General features: G+C 45.5%; 1 protein-coding gene across 5 annotated transcripts in view; it reads left to right on the top strand.

Annotated features, from left to right (window-relative positions):
- Positions 1–19,869, top strand: part of LOC126279128 (CCR4-NOT transcription complex subunit 6-like) — an 811,221-nt gene that overhangs the window by 381,387 nt on the left and 409,965 nt on the right. For 3 of the 5 annotated variants that reach the window (XM_049979619.1, XM_049979617.1, XM_049979622.1), the window contains one exon: positions 15,180–15,233. The exons of the other annotated variants lie outside the window; for them this stretch is intronic. In XM_049979619.1, coding sequence (XP_049835576.1) covers positions 15,180–15,233 — 54 coding nt within the window. The remainder of the gene's footprint in view (positions 1–15,179; positions 15,234–19,869) is intronic. 5 annotated transcript variants of the gene reach the window in all.

The raw sequence follows: 19,869 nt of genomic DNA on the forward strand, positions 1-19,869 counted from the left end.
CGCTCTGGTGAGAATTTGACATATTTTCCACATAAAATCCATCGTGGAGGCCTTCTACACCGTTCGTCATCTGTGGTCCAATGGTGGGACTGAGTTCAGCGCAAGCGAGTCTGCGTGGGAGTGGAGGATGGAACTCAAGCCCACCATTGGACCACAGAAGCGAACTAATATTCGACGACACTCGGACCACAGGAATGATCCCTCACTGCTACGCAGCAGTCCTGGACGCTCTGGTGAGAATTTTACATATTTTCTACATAAAATCCATCTTGGAAGTCTTCTACACCGTTCGTCATCTATGGTCCAATGGTGGGACTGAGTTCAGCGCAAGCGAGTCTGCGTGGGAGTGGAGGATGGAACTCAAGCCCACCATTGGACCACAGAAGCGAACTAATATTCGACGACACTCGGGCCACAGGAAAGATCCCTCACTGCTACGCAGCAGTCCTGGACGCTCTGGTGAGAATTTTACATATTTTCTACATAAAATCCGTCGTGGAGGGCTTCTACACCGTTCGTCATCTGTGGTCCAATGGTGGGACTGAGTTCAGCGCAAGCGAGTCTGCGTGGGAGTGGAGGATGGAACTCAAGCCCACCATTGGACCACAGAAGCGAACTAAAATTCGACGGCACATCGGACCACAGGAAAGGTGCCTCCATGCTACGTAAAAAGCAGCAGTCCTGGACGCTCTGGTGAGAATTTGACATATTTTTCACATAAAATCCATCGTAGAGGCCTTTTACACCGTTCGTCATCTGTGGTCCAATGGTGGGACTGAGTTCAGCGCAAGCGAGTCTGCGTGGGAGTGGAGGATGGAACTCAAGCCCACCATTGGACCACAGAAGCGAACTAATATTCGACGATACTCGGACCACAAGAAAGATCCCTCACTGCTACGCAGCAGTCCTGGACGCTCTGGTGAGAATTTTACATATTTTCTACATAAAATCCATCGTGGAGGCCTTCTACACCGTTCGTCATCTGTGGTCCAATGGTGGGACCGAGTTCAGCGCAAGCGAGTCTGCGTGGGAGTGGAGGATGGAACTCAAGCCCACCATTGGACCACAGAAGCGAGCAAACGTTCGACAACATATCGGACTGCAGAAGTAAGTCGTCTGCTGCTGCGCAACATCCTGGTTGCCCTGGTGAGAGTTTTATACATTTTCTACATATAATCCATCTAATCCAATCTGGAGAGCTTCTGCAGTGCTCGTCGTCTGTGGCCCAATGGTGGGACAGAGTTCAGCGTAAGAAATTCTGCTTGGGAATGGAGGATGGAACTCAAGCCCACCATTGGACCACGGAAGCGAAGTAACATTCGACAACAGATTGGAGCACAGAAGAAGGTCGCTCGCTGCTACACTGCAGTCGTGGCTGTACTGGTCAGAGTATTATCTACTTTCTACGTAAAAAACCATTGTGGAGAGCTTCTACACTGCTCGTCGTCTGTGGCCCAATGGTGGGAGTGAGTTCAGCCCAAGAAAGCTCCATGGGAGTGGAGAATGGAGCTCAAGCCCACCATTGGACCACATAAGCGAGTTAACAGTCGACAGCACATCGGACCCCAACAGGAGGTCACTTGCTACAGCGCTGCAGTCCCGGTCGTTCTGGGAGAGTTTTAACTATTTTCTACATCAAATACACGCCTGAGAGCTTCTGCACCGTTCGTCATCTATGGCCCAATGGTGGAACTGAGTTGAGCTCAATAAAGTCTGCTTGGGAGTGGATGAAACTCAAGCCCACCATTGGACCACAGAAGCGAGCTAATATTCGACAGAACATCAGACCGCAGAAGGAAGTCGCTCGCTGCTATGCAGCGTCCTGGTCGCTCTGGTGAGAATTTTATCTATTTTCTACATATAATCCATAAATGCAAAGTGGAGGCCTTCTACACCGTTCGTCATCTGCGGTCCAATGGTGGTACTGAGTTCAGCGCAAGCGAGTCTGCGTGGTAGTGGAGGATGGAACTCAAGCCCACCATTGGACCACAGAAGCGAGGTATGCCCACCATTGGACAGTAATGAAGCACTTCTGTGAACTGCAGTGCCAACACTGGTGAGTTACCTGCGCTTCTTCATAGCAAAAAAAAAGTTGTTTCCTCATATCCCAGTTAAAAGATTTATTCTGCTTATTCCTGGCGCGGTGCTGGCATGAACTGCACTTTGAAAACTGCATGGCTGCCAGTGTTTTTCCAAAAGTACTTGTACAGAACGTAGGATGTTGATGGTGAGATTAACTAACGTTGCCTACATTTGCTTCAGTATTTTGTGCACTCGTCCGTAGTTCGATGGGGGCAATGAGTTTCGCATCAAGAGCATTGCAGGCAGAAGAGAGATTTTGCTTCTATCATTAGAGTACGGAAGAATGTCGCTTATGAGCTGCAAGTTACAAAGAACACCCACAGAAGTACTAAGGCAGCTCTCAGGTGGTCGGTGAGAGTTGATATGTAGAGTTAGTGATATGTGACTCCAGGAGGTGACGTGACCCGTTTTCGCTCGTCGTCTCTGGTCCAATGGTGGGTTTGAGTTGAGCACTTCAGCGGCTGCCGTTGGAAACAATTTTATACAACTCAAGCCCACCATTGGACCACAGAGGAGAGCCAGCAGTCGACGTCATCGACACCGCTTCAGCACGGGACACCGGTGAGCACTGCATGCGTATTCTTTACTTAAACCCGCGTTAGAGCAAACACCGTCCGTTAGGGGCGTCACCTCTGCGCAGGGGGGAGTGGCGTTTTCTAACAAGAAGACGCCTCGTCTGCTCCCCAGGAAACAGGTTCACCACTCTACCATACGAAAGAGCTGGTGAGTGTTCGTGACTGTCTTGTATGGCATGTTGCATGCTTCAGCTAATATTTTGTCGGTGTCAGCTGTATTTGAAAAAACAAAAGAGGAATCACTGTAAAGTTCTTTGACATACTGCTGATGGCGATGATAATGTTGCGCAGCGAAACAAGGTGAGTTGACATCCTTCAGACATTAAGTACTCTACTGGTACATGCGCTTTTCATCATCATTGCATGTGTGTAAAGAGTACCATCTATGTGGCTTGACTCATTCAGTCCGATTGTAGACTTGGGTTTTCAACGCCGATATCAACTAAAAAACAATCATTACTTTATGCTATGTATTTTGTAACACACAGTTCGGAAAGATTTATGTGATAACTACGTTTATCGTGATGTGGCCCGACACTTATGTTTTTAGACCTTAAGTTCTCCCTCATGGTGTATCATTCGTTACGAACGTTTAAGATTTTCAACGTTGTTTTAATAGAATTTCTATCCCCATGTGTAAGATTTTTTCTCAGTTATATAGCAAGGCAATCCCAAAGCAACATAATTCAGTTTTCACTGATATGTTACTATAGCTTTAAAAAGGACGAACCATTTTCAGTGATTAATGCAAAATTAAGATGTATACCGTTGTGAAAGCGACGTTATCTGCAAATCCCAAACTCTTTGTGTAACATGTTTGTCGTTGTTTCACTTGAAAGGGGGTGATAATTACACTACGTACGTGACTCTAGGAAATGGTCGACATTCTGGCGTGCGCAGGCGTGGTACATGTTGGTGTATTTATTTACCCCCTATTTAGCTACAACGGATTATGTTCTACGTATAGTGCTCGAAATGTGTACGTCACAAAAGTTATTTCGTCATTTCAATTCACTTACATCGAACTGTTCTTTAATAAATTATAATACGAAGGAATGGCGAAAAATATAAAGCTAAATTCAAAATTGGCAACAGAAATGAATTACCCTACGGACATAAAAGGAAAGAAGAAGAAGAAAGTATTTAGCTACAAATTTGCGCCAGCAGCCTTCTGGTCATGTGGATGAATGAGTGTTCTGAAGGAGGAAAGAGCAAGAGTTCTGGTCACGCGGGCTCCGTCTACTAATTGTGCAAACCCTTTGTCAGCGATGTGGAAGTCGTAGGATACTCTCAGCAGAGCCAAGCTGTGTTGACATTTCGAGCGGCGCCGTCTATTGCCCGACGAATCTATAGCGTTTCTGAAGCGAATGCAGTGAAGAGTTTCCTTCAGTTTAGAAATCGAGTTGAACTCACGAGGGGATTGCAGTAGGTGGTATAGGACTTAGCAGCCCCACCAGTGAAACAAATCAGTAACAGCTTGCACTGTACGTGTTTTATCATCGTCCTGCTAAATGATGGTCAGGTCCTCCAGAAAGTGTCATCACTTCTGTCTCTGTGCTGTTCATTTTTGGAACAGAACCTACGACCAGCTTAGAGACAGAAGTGATGACTCTTTCTGGAGGAGCTGACCATCATTTTGCAGGACAATGGTCAAACCCAGGACGGGACTCGTCTGGCCGCGTCGCATCAGGGACGAGCCGAAGCCTCCGTAAGTTCGTACCAGAGTACGGCCTGACCCTAATGAATATTCTGAACCATCATCACACAATGTTGTGCCGCCTTTCCAATTTCGAGATGGCTGTTTGAGCACGACCCGAAAAGTAGGTGAAAAGAAAGGAAGCTCCGAGAACAGATTTTGTACTGAAGAATTTGTAAAAGACATTTTTTTCTCAAAAAAATGTTCACTGTTTTCTTCCTTACAATATCCGAAATCGCCGTTGTAAATAAGTACATTTTACAACAGCTCCGGTGGAAAGTGTTGTCATTTATAAAATACTGCAGGGTTGTGACCCTAATTAAAGGAAAAATACTAAATCACTGTTGTTAGTCATTGCGTCTCGACGTCGATGTGTTTGTCGATTCACATCTTTGTAATCCTGTCTCGGTCGAAAATTCAGTGGCAGACAAATACCACGCCACGTGGCACATGTCTGTAGCACATGGTGCGAATTTTTTTTTTTTTCCGATGCAGTAATTTACAAGACTGTCGTTTCAACACCGTAGCAAATCTGTCAGCGCCGCGCAAGACTACGCTAAGTTCACATCTTGTTCTTCAAGACAAATCGAGATACGGAATATGACGGACATAACATGCCTGCGACTTGCCATACTTGAAGGTAAGTCGTGAACGCTGAAATTGTTGATAAATTAATGTGTGAGCCGTGCCAAGCGATGACTGCAGTGGTTGAGCTGACGCCACTTACACGGTACCGTTGTGGCAGTCTCGGGTTGCCGGTGCTGTGACCGTCTGAGATTCCCGAGCCGTCCTGAAGCCGCTGGCCTCAGCTCAGACGTGTGCCGGCGGCAGCCTCTGTCTGGAGCCGACGACTTTCCGAGCCGTAGCGATGCTAGTTCGTTACTACACGACACACACACACGGCCCCAGCCGCTCGCCTGTGTTGTGGTCGGACTTTCACCGGCGCGGCGGCACGCATCCTGCCGCCTCTCGTCGTATTATGCGGGACATTAGCCCCCGTGAACAATGGCGTATGCATATTCATACTGGTTGCCGCCAGCCTGCGCCACGGAAACGCCTTCGCTGCGGTTGTTAGCCGTTCGCCCGGGATGAGATTAGCAGTACTGCTGGTATGAAATGCGACTGTACGCGAGACCGGCCGGAGACAGTGCCTGATGATGTGAAAGAAGACGCGCCGGTGAGGAATTTGAACTTTGTGTAGGCGCGCGGTGTGACTGCTCTCCGTGGTCTGGTTCACACATCTCGCGGGCCTGAAAAGTTGCTGTCGTCACGAGGTTTCCCAGTTACGACTTGTCTGTAATTAATCGGGGAGGAAATCTTAACTGTCCGACAAAGTGGCACTCTTGTCACAAATCCCTATCACTCCTGAAATAATGCGGAATGTTGGCTCAGAAAATAAATTGATCTAAAAGTAGATGTTTATTTTGCAAATGGTGTTGAAAAGGAATTGAAAGTTTGAAATAACCGAAGCGCAGACAGTGGAATACGACGTATTGGCGTGAAACAGAGACTAAATGGAGTTACAGTACTCAGTTCTGGAGCCGTTTTGCAACCTTGCGGATAAATACTCATTGCCACACACTAAGTTCACCAAATATCACCATATGAGAGTTGTTACTGCATAAAGGTATTGCAAAATATTAAATACTGTGCCAGTAAATCCACTGTGAAAGCAATCTTTTACTAGAAACTAATTTAAGTAACAAAATTCGTTACTGTCGAGTAACTTCATTTTTTACGAAAAAGTACGAAAGCTAATAATGATTTGAATGTTTAATACAAATAAGCTTTCAATTACTAATTATACAGTACTCCAACAAAATGACTTATTTCTTATTTTGACTATTCAGTGAAAAGATACGGCTGTAAAGTAAGTTTCTTCGCAAAATTTATTCTACATTTCAAGCAGTAAAGACATTTCCTACATTATTCTGTTCCCATTTTCTTACGTAAATTTCTCAAGTAGCCATTGAGATTTATATAGGTAACTAATGATTATATTCTGTTAGAGCTTTCCTTACTCACCTTACACAAAAACTTTAAATAGAAAAGGTCTTGAGTAGTTTACGTAAATATTTGTTGTTTAATAAAGCTTGGTAAATACAGGGCCATACACATGTGGGACAGATATAAAGTCATTCTAACGATACAAATTCACACACAGTAAAAGTTTCGTTGCAAGGAAAGTCATATGTATGCTTTTCACCACATCACTTACCTGCGAAATCTCTAGTAGTTAGATGTGATGGTTCTCTTCAAGCGGAATAACTATGATGTCGCAGTAGTTATACACCATTACCCATTTCATGTCAAGCAATTAAAAATATGTCTTTCCTTTTGAAGAAGTCCGCAGCTCGTTCTCTAGTGGCTAGCGTTGCTACATCTGCATCGTGAGGTCCCGGGTTCGGTTCCAGGCCGGGTTGGTGATTTTCTCTCCGCGGGATTTGGGTGTTTGCATTGTCTTCATCATTTCATCATCATCATCATCATCATTCGTCACCGTGGCTAGATTGGATTGCGAAAAAATTGGAGTGCGTCAAATTTAGGACTTTGTACGGGCGCTGATAACTGCGCAGTTGAGCGCCCCACAAACCAATCATCGTCATCATCATCATCATCATCCTTTTGCAGTACTGCCGAGTATGTCTTTCGACGCTACCTTTCTTAGTATGACTGCGAGCCCAAAGTGTTAGTAATAGTACGTTATTCGAAAAACGTCCTTCTGTCGCTAAATACTCTGTCTCACAGAACGTTAGCATACTGGAGAAGCATGCGGGAGGGTGACGGTTTGACCTGCGTCCGGCCATACTGATTTAGGTTTTTCGTGATTTCCCTAAATCGCATTAGGCAGATACCGGGATGGATTCTTTGAAAGGGCACGGCCGATTTCCTTTCCCATCCTCCCCTAATCCGTTGGGGCCGATCATTCGCTGTTTGGTCCCCACCCCTAAATCAGCCGACCACAGAACGTACGGAAGTTCACCACTCTGTCCATCACTAAATGTCTTAAGCAGCTGGCGAGAAGTATGCCTTCGAAAAACGTTTTTCTTTAGCATTTTAAGCTGGTTTTGCATTCGACGTCTATTTCCATCACACTGTCCTTAATCACGTTAGTTCATACGTTGTGCTCAGTACTACATGTCCAAACAAAAGAACGTTACCAGCACGAAATATCTCTGGGTTTTTAGGTGTCAACAATGACCAGCCTATTGAAATTAAAATAAAGCCAGTCTTGGTGACGTAATATTAATTTACAATAGCGCACTTTAAAGTGAATTATTACGTACCTTGCGACCACACTGTTCACATTCGACGCAAGGCCATTTGAATCGTTTTAGTGACCACTCACAATATCAGTTCTCGTACAATCCGTATTCCACAATTTAGTCACTTTTTCGAGTTTGTACTAGATGTTAGAGATAACACACGTACGCGAAAGCGCAGCTGATATGAAGTGTCGTTCGATGTATTTGGTCTCGTTCTCAAGTTGCTCGCTGGCTGACACCTGTAACCTACACGAATAACAACAAATTATAAGCGTAGAATTACACTGCATTTTTAAAACGGTGTTAACAAACACACATTGTTTTTCGTTTTTTCATCACGACAGCGAAGATAGATGTGAGGCGACTCGCGACATGTCTCCATTTTCTGCTCTCCTGTAGACACGGGGGTCGCTCACACACTCACCTTCAGCTCTTCTTCCGCACGCACGGTCACAATCGATGTGGCCTCGAACGTCGATTCAGTTGTTCGACTTTGACGATTATTTTAAGTCTCGAGCTATATATTCCACCTTTCCTTTAGCTGGAAAACCGTTTACTATTTCAGATTTCTCAAACTCAGCCGTAAAGCGAGCTGAATGTTCTGCCCGAAGCTGTTGCCGCAAATTGGTCACAGTTTGTGCAGGGACGGGAGGGTGAAGGAGTTCGTGTTCTGGTGAGACCGTCGCCTCGTGCCTGCGGAATGCAGGTACCCACTATATGTCCCGGGTACGATTCACGGCGGGGTCAGGGATTTTCCCTGCCTCGTGTGGCTGGGTGTTGTGTGATGTCCTTAGGTTAGTTAGGTTTCCGTAGTTTTAAGTTCTAGGGGACTGATGACCATAGATGTTAAGTCCCATAGTGCTCAGAGCCATTTTTACCTACTATATGGCATACGGCTGTTGAGGAACTGTACTGAGCTTTCTCGTGGCTGTGGCTGTTTCGCTGTCGCCTTCGACCTCCACATGTGCCACAGATCGACAAATAGGATGTCGCCATGTGGAGGGAGAACAAGTGAATTAAATGTCTACTCCCCTACAACATGTTCTGGGTTGGCACTGCGCAGAGCTACCCGCTCTGGATTCTTCTGTTGTAGCCGCTCGGGAGTTGTCGATGAGCACGTAACGTTCGTTTCAGTAGGTGATTCTTATTTTCTCGCATTACGTAGTTTCTTACAGGTTAAATGTGGATTGTTCCATAGTGTCGTGCCATACAGTTATTCGCGGTTTTTGATGATTGATTCTCCTCCAGCGAAGTCACCAATAAAAAGTAGAAGTCAGATAACTTCAATAATGACGTTTGCTGTTTGACCCTCATGGCGTAGTTCATCGCCGCTCACACAGAAGACCCAATTATTATTATTATTATTATTTAGATACCTAGTTGTACAGCGAATGGCGGATATCGATCTAGTTCGAAGCAAAGTTTTACGGCGAAGATCAGAGACGTGGCCGGAGGCGGATTGCCTTGGTAATGATCAGCTTATAGCTCTGGAAGATATCTAATTGCAGCTTGACAACATTCCCGACGCAAATGGTGTTGAAAGTTGATGGGTTTTGGTGCAGCGTTTTTCTGTTAGAATCTACCGGTCGGCTGCTTCGCTTTTGTTGCTGAGGCCTTTAGAAGGAAAGTGGCTGCAAATAATGACGTGATGTGAAAGTTGGACTCGTTTCGTAAGAGTGTTTGTGACTTTCATGGCCCTAGACATAGACTGTAGTCAATGCTGCGATCGGTAGAAGCGGTCACCGGTGTAGGAATGGCCGGAAGGCGAGTTGTTAGCGTTTCTGTTTGCGTACGCCGGTGGCGTCACTGCAGCTGAGAGAAGAGCCAGCCCACAAAATGCTGGCAGAGTCCACCGCGCACGCCTAGAGTGAAAGAAATCAGATGCAAGTGTTGGTACACCTGTACAGAAAATTTGGAATAGAGATCAACATAAACCTCATTTTGACCCCTTTTATGGATCATGAAAACCACACATTGCATGTTGTACCACCATACAGCGAGACCGTCAGAGGTGGTGGTCGAGATTGCTGTCGGAGCCGGCCGCGGTGGTCTCGCGGTTCTAGGTGCGCAGTCCGGAACCGTGCGTCTGCTACGGTCGCAGGTTCGAATCCTGCCTCGGGCATGGATGTGTGTGATGTCCTTAGGTTAGTTAGGTTTAAGTAGTTCTAAGTTCTAGGGGACTGATGACCACAGCAGTTGAGTCCCATAGTGCTCAGAGCCATTTGAACCATTTGAATTTGCTGTCGGACCCCCTCCGTCTAGTAGGCGCTTCTCATGTTCGTTGTTTACATCTTTGGGTGGGTTTATTGACACATCTGAACAGTCAAAAGGACTGTGTCTGTGATGCAATATCCACAGTCAACGTCCATCTTCAGGAGTTCTGGGAACTGGGATGATACAAAACTTTTTCTGATATACACACATAAAAAAGTATACATGTACGTAGCTTAGGAATCTGACATGGATTTTCATATCACGTCATATAAACATGTATTGAAATAAAAGAAACATTCCAGAAAGAAATTTTAACATTTGAATGATTGGCCAAGAAAAAGAAATACAGCAGTTTATTGGTTCTGCAGGGAGGCTTGCCTGGGTCACTGGACACGTGTTTTACGCGAGATTACACGTTTTTGTCTATAAAAGCAATGGTCGACGGCGAACTGCCAGAAGCAGTTGGTGGCAGGCTCCCGTGGGGCGGATTGATTTCGCGCCCTTCGATTTTTACCTCGCAGCAAACTGACGGGTGAGATCTACTCAGATAACCCGAACACGCTGCAAGAGCTACAACGCAACGCTAAAAGCGCTTCTACCCCAGAGGCGAAGCTGCTACGCGTGTCTTAACAGTTTCATAAACAGTGAGCGAGCACTCATCGGCGTCATTCGTGACCAATTCCTGTCTCTTCAACGGTTTATTGGTAATATTTTCCGGACCCATTTTACTTTGTCCCCCCTCAATATGCATATGTATGCTCCGCAAGGCACCTTAGAGTGTGCGACTGAAGGTACTTTTCCAACTATCGTTGCTCTTACCCCAGTCCACAACCATTTTCACCCTTTGGATCCCTGTTTTTGTTTGGGAAGGACGATTGTGGACGAACTTTCGTCTTAGCTCTAATTTCTCGAATTTCCTGGTGGTAGCCGTTTCGCGAGACGTGTGTGCCAGGATACGATGTGTTTGCAGACGCTTCTTGGAACGTACACCCTCAGAGTTTCAACAGCACACGTCTCCGTAATCACTTCCGCTTTTAGAGAATCTCCGTAAAGCTGGCGTACCGGCGAAACGATCCCGCGGCGACATGTGCCGCTCTTCGGTGGATCTTCTCTCTCTCTCTTAATAACCCAACTTGCTGATGACAGTATTCAAGAATCGGTCGAACGATTGCCATTTTAGCCACAAGTTTCTTTGTTAGATTACATTTTCTCTGCTGTTTCCACTGATTCGCGCACCTCTCCACCTGTTTTCGTGCACCAAGTTACGCTTATTTGCGTTCAGCTTCAACTACCAGTCCCCACAGCAGTCTCCCCTCTGCCCTAGGTATTCCTGCATTTAGCAACAGCCTTAGCGTTGCAGCCTTCGTGCAGACGACAGCATCGTCTACGAAAAGCCTCGTGAGACTCCCGATCTTACCCAGCGGTGATTGACGTAGCACCGTATATTGTAAACAGTGAAGGCCGTATGACACTATGTTGGGACACACTCGAAATTTCTGTTCAGTTTCTCTCCGCTGTTAAGAAAAATGATTATCTGCTCCGTACTTGGCTTTATCGATGGAGTGCGGTAGTTGCAGTGTGCGGCGGTGCCAGCACTGCGGACGTATGCCTGTTAAACGAAGAAAAACCAAATACGGGACGTATTTTTTTTTTTTCGGGATAATAACTAAAACTTGACGTTACCTCTCGAATAACCCTGCGTTGAACCGCTCGATCCTCCACCTCGAAGCAGCTCGTATCGCGTTCGAGAACATACGCTCTCGTGATCGTGGAATGGTGATCAACTTGGAAAAAAGCAGATTACTCCTGCAACGACTTCTCGTTTGGCGATTTGAAAAAGTGCAGTGATGATGGTAGGACGTCGGCTCGCGTGGGGGCCCACCGACAGCCGCGGCGAGAGGAGCGAGCGAGGCCCGCCAACTGGCACACGCGCCCGATGTGTGGCTGCCGCTGCCGCTGCCGGCCCCGCTTCTATTCAAATTAAACGTCCGCAGTGCGTCATTACCTTAGCGGTCCCTTCTCTGCTCTCCCAGCTTGCGTCCCCGCTCTCTCAGCGCTTCCGCCCCCTCTTCCCCTCTCCCTCCTCTCTCTCTCTTCCTCCACCAGTCGCCTCTCTCTCTCTCTCTCTCTCTCTCTCTCTCTCTCTCTATCAAAGTGCTCCCAACTATTCAAGAATAGCATCCCGGTCAGATGCAGATGCCTACAATCAAACGACTGCCCACAGAGAGTTAAACGTATTATCAGGAAGTGCGAAGCCCTAAGTATTTTTTTCCCTTGCAAAAAATGTCGAGTTTCATTCCTGGTCATACACGTTACTGGCGCACGTCCAGTGCTGGATGCAACAAAGAAAGGTAGCACTGTATTGAAAGCAACACAAATACCAGTGCAGGAAATGTGAATTAACTGTCGTCCTAGCGGAATATCTGTGCCCTAGGTAAATCTCTTCAGGCGTATGCGTATATAAACTGCCATGATGAACGACAGGGAAGCAGGAAATAGTTGCAAACTCATTAGCATCGCCATCTTGTAAGGCTCGTCGTATTTTTTCATTCGATTCAGGACATGTAATCTAATATATCAAGTTGTTCTGCTTCTCATACCGTGCTGCATATTGTTCCTCATCGCAGATTATATCTAAAACATTAGTTAAGTATTATGTGAGGTGCGGAGAAGGGCGGCGAGGAATGATACTGTTGATCTAAGGGTTCGATGTAGGAAAGGTACTACGTAGAGACTTACTGCATAGGCTCTCCTTTTCCAGCTTCTCTTTCGCAAACGCCTACGTCGATTTCTTAGTGATTCACAACAGCACTGTGCATTACATTATAATCAGTGTACAGACAGTTAATAATCTGCCGTTTTAATATTTCCTTAGAAGCACTGGCGACAAAACTATTCAGACGCAAAGCTGAGTTCTTACACGTGTTCCACAGGTGCAAGATACAAACAGAAATAACGTAATACAAAAATCTAATTATCTTATAAAAATTTCTGAAAATTATTTCTGCATTGACCATTTGACAGCTCCGCCTCGGACCGACAAGTGATGGGCTGTAACGTTTCTAATGCGGGTTTCTGGTAGGCGCCCTTGTATTATTTCATTACTACATACATCTACCGTTCTTAAAAAATATTTGTTAATTTCTATGAAGATCCATTTCTGCCACGAAAATATTTGTTAATAACTACTCGAGCCTTTGTCACCCTAAATACCAAAAGTGTATTCCACGTATCTGTGGGCTCTGGGCTAGGGTAATTGACCGTGCTTTTCAGCACCAAACAAGGAGCTAGCGCGACGCTATCGCTTTTACATTATCTCCCGTTACTCGTGACATATCAGTGTGTTACAAATTTAAAAAAAAAGTTTCGAACGCATACTTACATTTTGAATGCGTTTGTTTGCGTCTTGTATGCGTATGTTTGTACGGGTATGTCTAAGACGTAGGGAAGAGATAGTTACACGCAATCACACTTTCACAATACCATGTGTGTAAATGATGCGCACTTACTTCACTTGTAGTGAAATTTCAGAATAATCGTGATGAACAATTATAAAGTAAAGCGTTTGTTACGAAGATAAGACTTTACTGTGTCACATGTTAAAAAGTCAAATGTCTTAACAAATATTTCTTTCAAGTTCTAGTGAGAAACGCAGCGGCGGGAAAAATCGCCTAAAAGAAAATATATCAGTTATCGTTCGTTTTTAACAAAAAAAAAAGAGGATTTGTGAACTTGAGTGACAGATTTGGCGTTCACTAAGTAATGCCTCACTTTTTTTTTCTCAGAAAAATGATTAATGTTGAGAGTCAGAAGTTGGTGAGCAATATACATCAACATGCCTTGTCCGTGTTCTATTTTTCTACGTAGTCTCCATCACGTTAGCCTACGTTGTGGAAGAGCATATATTCCCTGCTGGTAAAAGCGTAGCTATGTTTTTACTGCACGAGTGATACACTCGTTATCTTCAAAGTGCATTTCCCGTAGAGAATCTCGAAGTGGCCCAAAGAGATGGACGTCCGAGGGTGGCAGGTCCGGACTGTAGGGTGTATGATTCGGCACGCGTGGAGCAGTGGCTGTGACAGGACGTCCCGAGCGTGGCTGATCATGGAGGACTGTTTCTGCCTTTCCTGGGGCTGTAACTTTCATTACCCATCGCCCAACTTCACTCTTATCAACAGCAGCATCGCCATACACTGCACACAAACGTTTATGGATGTTCACCACGGTTTCTTTTTGTGCACACAAGAATTCAATAACAGCACGGTGCTTGTAACGTGAGTCAGAAGTTGCTGACCAATATAAATCAACGTCTCTTGTTCGTGTTCTATATTTCTACGTAGTCTCCATTTTGACGCTGTACTACGGCACTGCCATCTTGCCACAAAGGTTCGAATCTTGACCGGCGCACAGAACAGACATCAAATGTGAAGCTTCGACAAGGACGTTTGTCTACGTATATTAACGTCTTTTTTATTAAAAAAAGTGGGGCATTACTTATTTTACGATCCTCGTGCATTACAATGTTTGTTCAACAACGAAATAGTACAAGCGCATTTCTAGCTGTCGGATCTGGCACGTAGTTAGAATGTGCGAGTACGCAGTAATAGCCAGAGCACAGACAAATTCGCCTTATAGCGGATAGTGTAGCGCGTGAAATAGGGACGAGGCAACTGGAAGTGCAGCTTCCAATTGGTATCGCGTCACAGGTGTGGCAGTTGAATCTCGATTCGCAAGTCGTCGTTCGCAGCCTCGTCACAGGCGTGTTGGCGCCGGCCGGGGACGCGAGTCGACGGCAGTGCCTTCCGCGCTGGAGGAGTCTCTGGAGTGAACTTGGAGCACCACGACGAGGCTCTCTCCCGTCGATTGACTACGGTTTCGTTGTTATGCATTTGTTCGTTGCAGTTATTAATTACCGTACATAAAAGCTGACCGCTTCCTCATTTTTCCTTTATGAAACGCTACCGCTATTGCAGGGCCAACCTTCCATCATGTAGGATTTTATCCTGCAGATTCACAACCTGTGACAAAGCTTAAACTGGCAGTTTTCAGTTTTACTTGACCTGTGGCACCAAAAAACTTGGCACCGTTGAGACCACAAACTACATCGAGGCACAGCAGGAACTTTATTTTCTATTAGAATGACATGTTTACCGAAGCACTCGTGTGTTACAACTTTATTCTCAGGTTATCCGTTAGATTAGTAACTGGCTCAGACAGCTCTTTGGGGTAGATAGAACCTAGTTCGTTGTGAACTGCGCATTTGAATTATTTGCATACGGAAACCATTAGTGCACCGCCAATGTATTTGCTATATTAACGGTCCTCTTTCGTTCTTTGCTGTTGCAGGTGAGTCAGCTCGCGTAGTGCTGGGACGATCGGGCGACGCACACTCCAAATCAGGTGAGTGTGACGCCGGAGAACGTCGGCCTGTATCTTCAAATTTCGCCAATCGTATAGTTACAGAAGGGCGTGTTGCTTAGCAATGGCAGTAATCATTCGCAAGCAAACTTATGCTATTAGTTTCAGCACGATTTATTTGGAATCATTATTTGTATGTGGCAATACCCACACAAAACCTAATGGCACGCCATTTGACACAGTAAAGTAAAATTATCATTTCTCAGCGTAGTATGACATAAGCGATTACGCGAATCGTGTACACGGGTGCGCAATGTCTGAAACATGTATTACGCTATAGGTTTTACTTTTAGAAGCACGCTGAAGTATCCACCGCGATAGTTTTCTAGTGTCGGTAGCAAGTTCGATACTTAGTGAAGCTCATCTCAAAAGTGTTGTGTTAACAAATGTGACAGGAAAAAATTAGCTGTAGTGACTCACCGTGTGCATCAGTAGGACGACAGGAAATGAGTGTCCGGGAGGCGCATAGATCGACCTTCTGTGGGCTGTGTGTAGTACACTTCACAAAAATTACATCGTCGACATCCAAGAAATGTTTAAGACAAACCATAACTTGCACCCTGAACACTGAATGAAAAATGCCGCTTCACACTGATCACAAAGGTGAGCACCCTCAAGATCGAACGCAAATAATCCGTCCAGGACGTCCAGCTAGGCATCCGCTCTTAAAGAACGCGTTTATAATCGTATTGGTGTAACGAGGTGATGAGAACTGACGGAAAGCGATGGCACGGAACGTAAAGAGAGCAACAGCCTGTCGTGTCGTGCAGCTTACCGAGACACTGGCTGTCGTCTGAGTCGTAGCTGCAGATACTGCGAAAGCAGGTTGTATGGGCACTCGAAGAACAGACGTTCAGAGGCTGAATTTGTCCAGTGGTTCCAGACCGTATGAATTACAATGACACATTTTTCAGGAGGGATAGTTTGCTGTAAAGGAGTATGATTTTTATACACAGACCAGCACTCAAGCAAAAGCGAGTTGTTTAGACCAAAAGGAGTGCTCAAACCATTGTTCCGTTACAACCATTTTCCCATTGTTCCTTGCACTGAAGTAAATATTCCCTACTGCCTCTGCAGATCACGCACACGAGGATGAATCTTAGAGGGCAGAGTACCTTCAACATCTCGCAGCACAATAAATAACTTTCCAGCCAATTTGCCACCCAAATTAAAAGTCGGCATGACTCTATATGACTGACTTAAGCATTGACATCAGTTGATCTCGATACAACTCTCTTGGTACCTTTAATTTCCACGGTTTCTTTTATAGGCATGTTTTTTTTTTTCAAATTCCTTAATGAACGATGAGATTCCACACTCTGAGCGCCGGCCGCGGTGGTCTAGCGGTTCTAGGCGCTCAGTCCGGAACCGCCCGACTGCTACGGTCGCAGGTGCGAATCCTGCCTCGGGCATGGATGTGTGTGATGCCCTGAGGTTAGTTAGGTTTAAGTAGTTCTAAGTTCTAGGGGACTGATGACCACAGATGTTAAGTCCCATAGTGATCAGAGCCATTTGAACCATCCACACTCTGAAGTGCATCGTGAAATTGATGCTTTGTTTGAAATTTTTATATCTTACGTCATCCAATTCTGTAGCGTTGTTTGGAATTATGCAACTATCCATAGCTTCGTTTGAGATCACTGTAACCTGTGACACGTGCACTTTCATGTGCGTAACATAGTAGGTCGCTATCATACACATCATGTAAATTGTATTAAGTATCCTTGAAATGCGCAAAAAACAGTTTTGGTAATAAGTGCACCTTGAATGTAGGTTTATTCTTACAAAGAAGAAGACAGCAACCAGCCACTATTAATAATGCTATCTATTTAAGAAAATATCGCTGTAACCGGTTTCGAACTGACAGGTTCATCATCATCAGATCACAAGATTTTGCACGTTACATAAGTTTTCGATTTTTATTCTCCCATTGTAGCGAAATATTGTTGGTGTGTGGTGCACTACGGTGGAAAACAATGTTAGAAGCGCCCTGTATCCACATAGCTGAGCTCCGATCCATGTAATACAGAGTAAACAACACACACACACACACACACACACACACACACACACACACACACACACACACCAAAAAGTATTTGCCGCATAAGTTGACACAAAGAGTGCGGTTTCACAAATTCAACAGTTCAAATGGCTCTGAGCACTATGGGACTTAACATCTGTGGTCATCAGTCCCTTATAACTTAGAACTACTTAAACCTAGCTAACCTAAGGACATCACACACATCCATGCCCGAGGCAGGATTCGAACCTGCGACCGTAGCGGTCGCGCGGTTCCAGACTGTAGCGCCTAGAACCGCTCCGCCACCCCGGACGGCCAAATTCAAGAGTGCCAGAGATGTTCTCTCTGAGATACAATAATATATACACTCCTGGAAATTGAAATAAGAACACCGTGAATTCATTGTTCCAGGAAGGGGAAACTTTATTGACACATTCCTGGGGTCAGATACATCATATGATCACACTGACAGAACCACAGGCACATAGACACAGGCAACAGAGCATGCACAATGTCGGCACTAGTACAGTGTATATCCACCTTTCGCAGCAATGCAGGCTGCTATTCTCCCATGGAGACGATCGTAGAGATGCTGGATGTAGTCCTGTGGAATGGCTTGCCATGCCATTTCCACCTGGCGCCTCAGTTGGACCAGCGTTCGTGCTGGACGTGCAGACCGCGTGAGACGACGCTTCATCCAGTCCCAAACATGCTCAATGGGGGACAGATCCGGAGATCTTGCTGGCCCGGGTAGTTGACCTTCTAGAGCACGTTGGGTGGCACGGGATACATGCGGACGTGCATTGTCCTGTTGACACAGCAAGTTCCCTTGCCGGTCTAGGAATGGTAGAACGATGGGTTCGATGACGGTTTGGATGTACCGTGCACTATTCAGTGTCCTCTCGACGATCACCAGAGGTGTACGGCCAGTGTAGGAGATCGCTCCCCACACCATGATGCCGGGTGTTGGCCCTGTGTGCCTCGGTCGTATGTAGTCCTGATTGTGGCGCTCACCTGCACGGCGCCAAACACGCATACGACCATCATTGGCACCAAGGCTGAAGCGACTCTCATCGCTGAAGACGACACGTCTCCATTCGTCCCTCCATTCACGCCTGTCGCGACACCACTGGAGGCGGACAGCACGATGTTGGGGCGTGAGCGGAAGACGGCCTAACGGTGTGCGGGACCGTAGCCCAGCTTCATGGAGACGGTTGCGAATGGTCTTCGCCGATACCCCAGGAGCAACAGTGTCCCTAATTTGGTGGGAAGTGGCGGTGCGGTCCCCTACGGCACTGCGTAGGATCCTACGGTGTTGGCGTGCATCCGTGCGTCGCTGCGGTCCGGTCCCAGGTCGACGGGCACGTGCACCTTCCGCCGACCACTGGCGACAACATCGATGTACTGTGGAGACCGCACGCCCCACGTGTTGAGCAATTCGGCGGTACGTCCACCCGGCCTCCCGCATGCCCACTATACGCCCTCGCTCAAAGTCTGTCAACTGCACATACGGTTCACGTCCACGCTGTCGCGGCATGCTACCAGTGTTAAAGACTGCGATGGAGCTCCGTAAGCCACGGCAAACTGGCTGACACTGACGGCGACGGTGCACAAATGCTGCGCAGCTAGCGCCATTCGACGGCCAACACCGCGGTTCCTGGTGTGTCCGCTGTGCCGTGCGTGTGATCATTGCTTGTACAGCCCTCTCGCAGTGTCCGGAGCAAGTATGGTGGGTCTGACACACCGGTGTCAATGTGTTCTTTTTTCCATTTCCAGGAGTGTAGTTTACTTTGATTTCACAGTATGAATGTTTTTCAAGAAGAAACGTAACATCATGAACAATTAAAATACATAGTTAAACCTTACATTGTGAGCATATAACATTACAGACGAAGTTGACAGATGTAATAACCAGTTTGTGTGAATGCTACGTACATGGTATTACTTAAATACTGTGCTATATACAAGGAACAACATAGGGGTCAGATAAAATGAATAATATGACATTAGAATTTGTATTAACATATTATGGTGCACTGAAATTTTGAATCAATTTTACAGTTGCAATAATGTGTGACTGAGCAGGCAGCTATATTTTGGTGTAAAACAGTGCCAAAGAAGTTCATGTATTACAATATATACATTGCTGTGATCTGACTGTGGAATTTTTTACAAAGAATTAATGTAACATAATAAGTATTCAGATTACAAAGAATAAACGTTACATTGTGAGCATGCAATATTCAGTGGGCATTAATTACAAATAAATTCGAAAAATGTAGTAACCAGTTAGTGTGAAAGTTGCTTGTATGGTATTGTGTAAATACTGTGCCATAAACAAGCAACAACATACAGGTGAGGTAAAATAAATAATGTGACAGTAGAAATTATATTAATATAGTATGGCTCACCAATTTTTTTATATCAGTTTTACATTTGCAGTAATGTGTGATAAGGCAGGCAGCCATTTTTTGTTTAAATTATTGATTGCATGTTGTTCAAAAAGGAGTAGTGTTTGTTTATGCTATTAATTGGAAGATAGGTGAGCGAAATTTTGTAGAAATATTGCATTGGCTAACTCTGTCTGTTCACTGA

This window comes from Schistocerca gregaria, chromosome 6, assembly GCF_023897955.1.
Source record: "Schistocerca gregaria isolate iqSchGreg1 chromosome 6, iqSchGreg1.2, whole genome shotgun sequence".
Classification (NCBI taxonomy): Eukaryota; Metazoa; Arthropoda; class Insecta; order Orthoptera; family Acrididae; genus Schistocerca; species Schistocerca gregaria.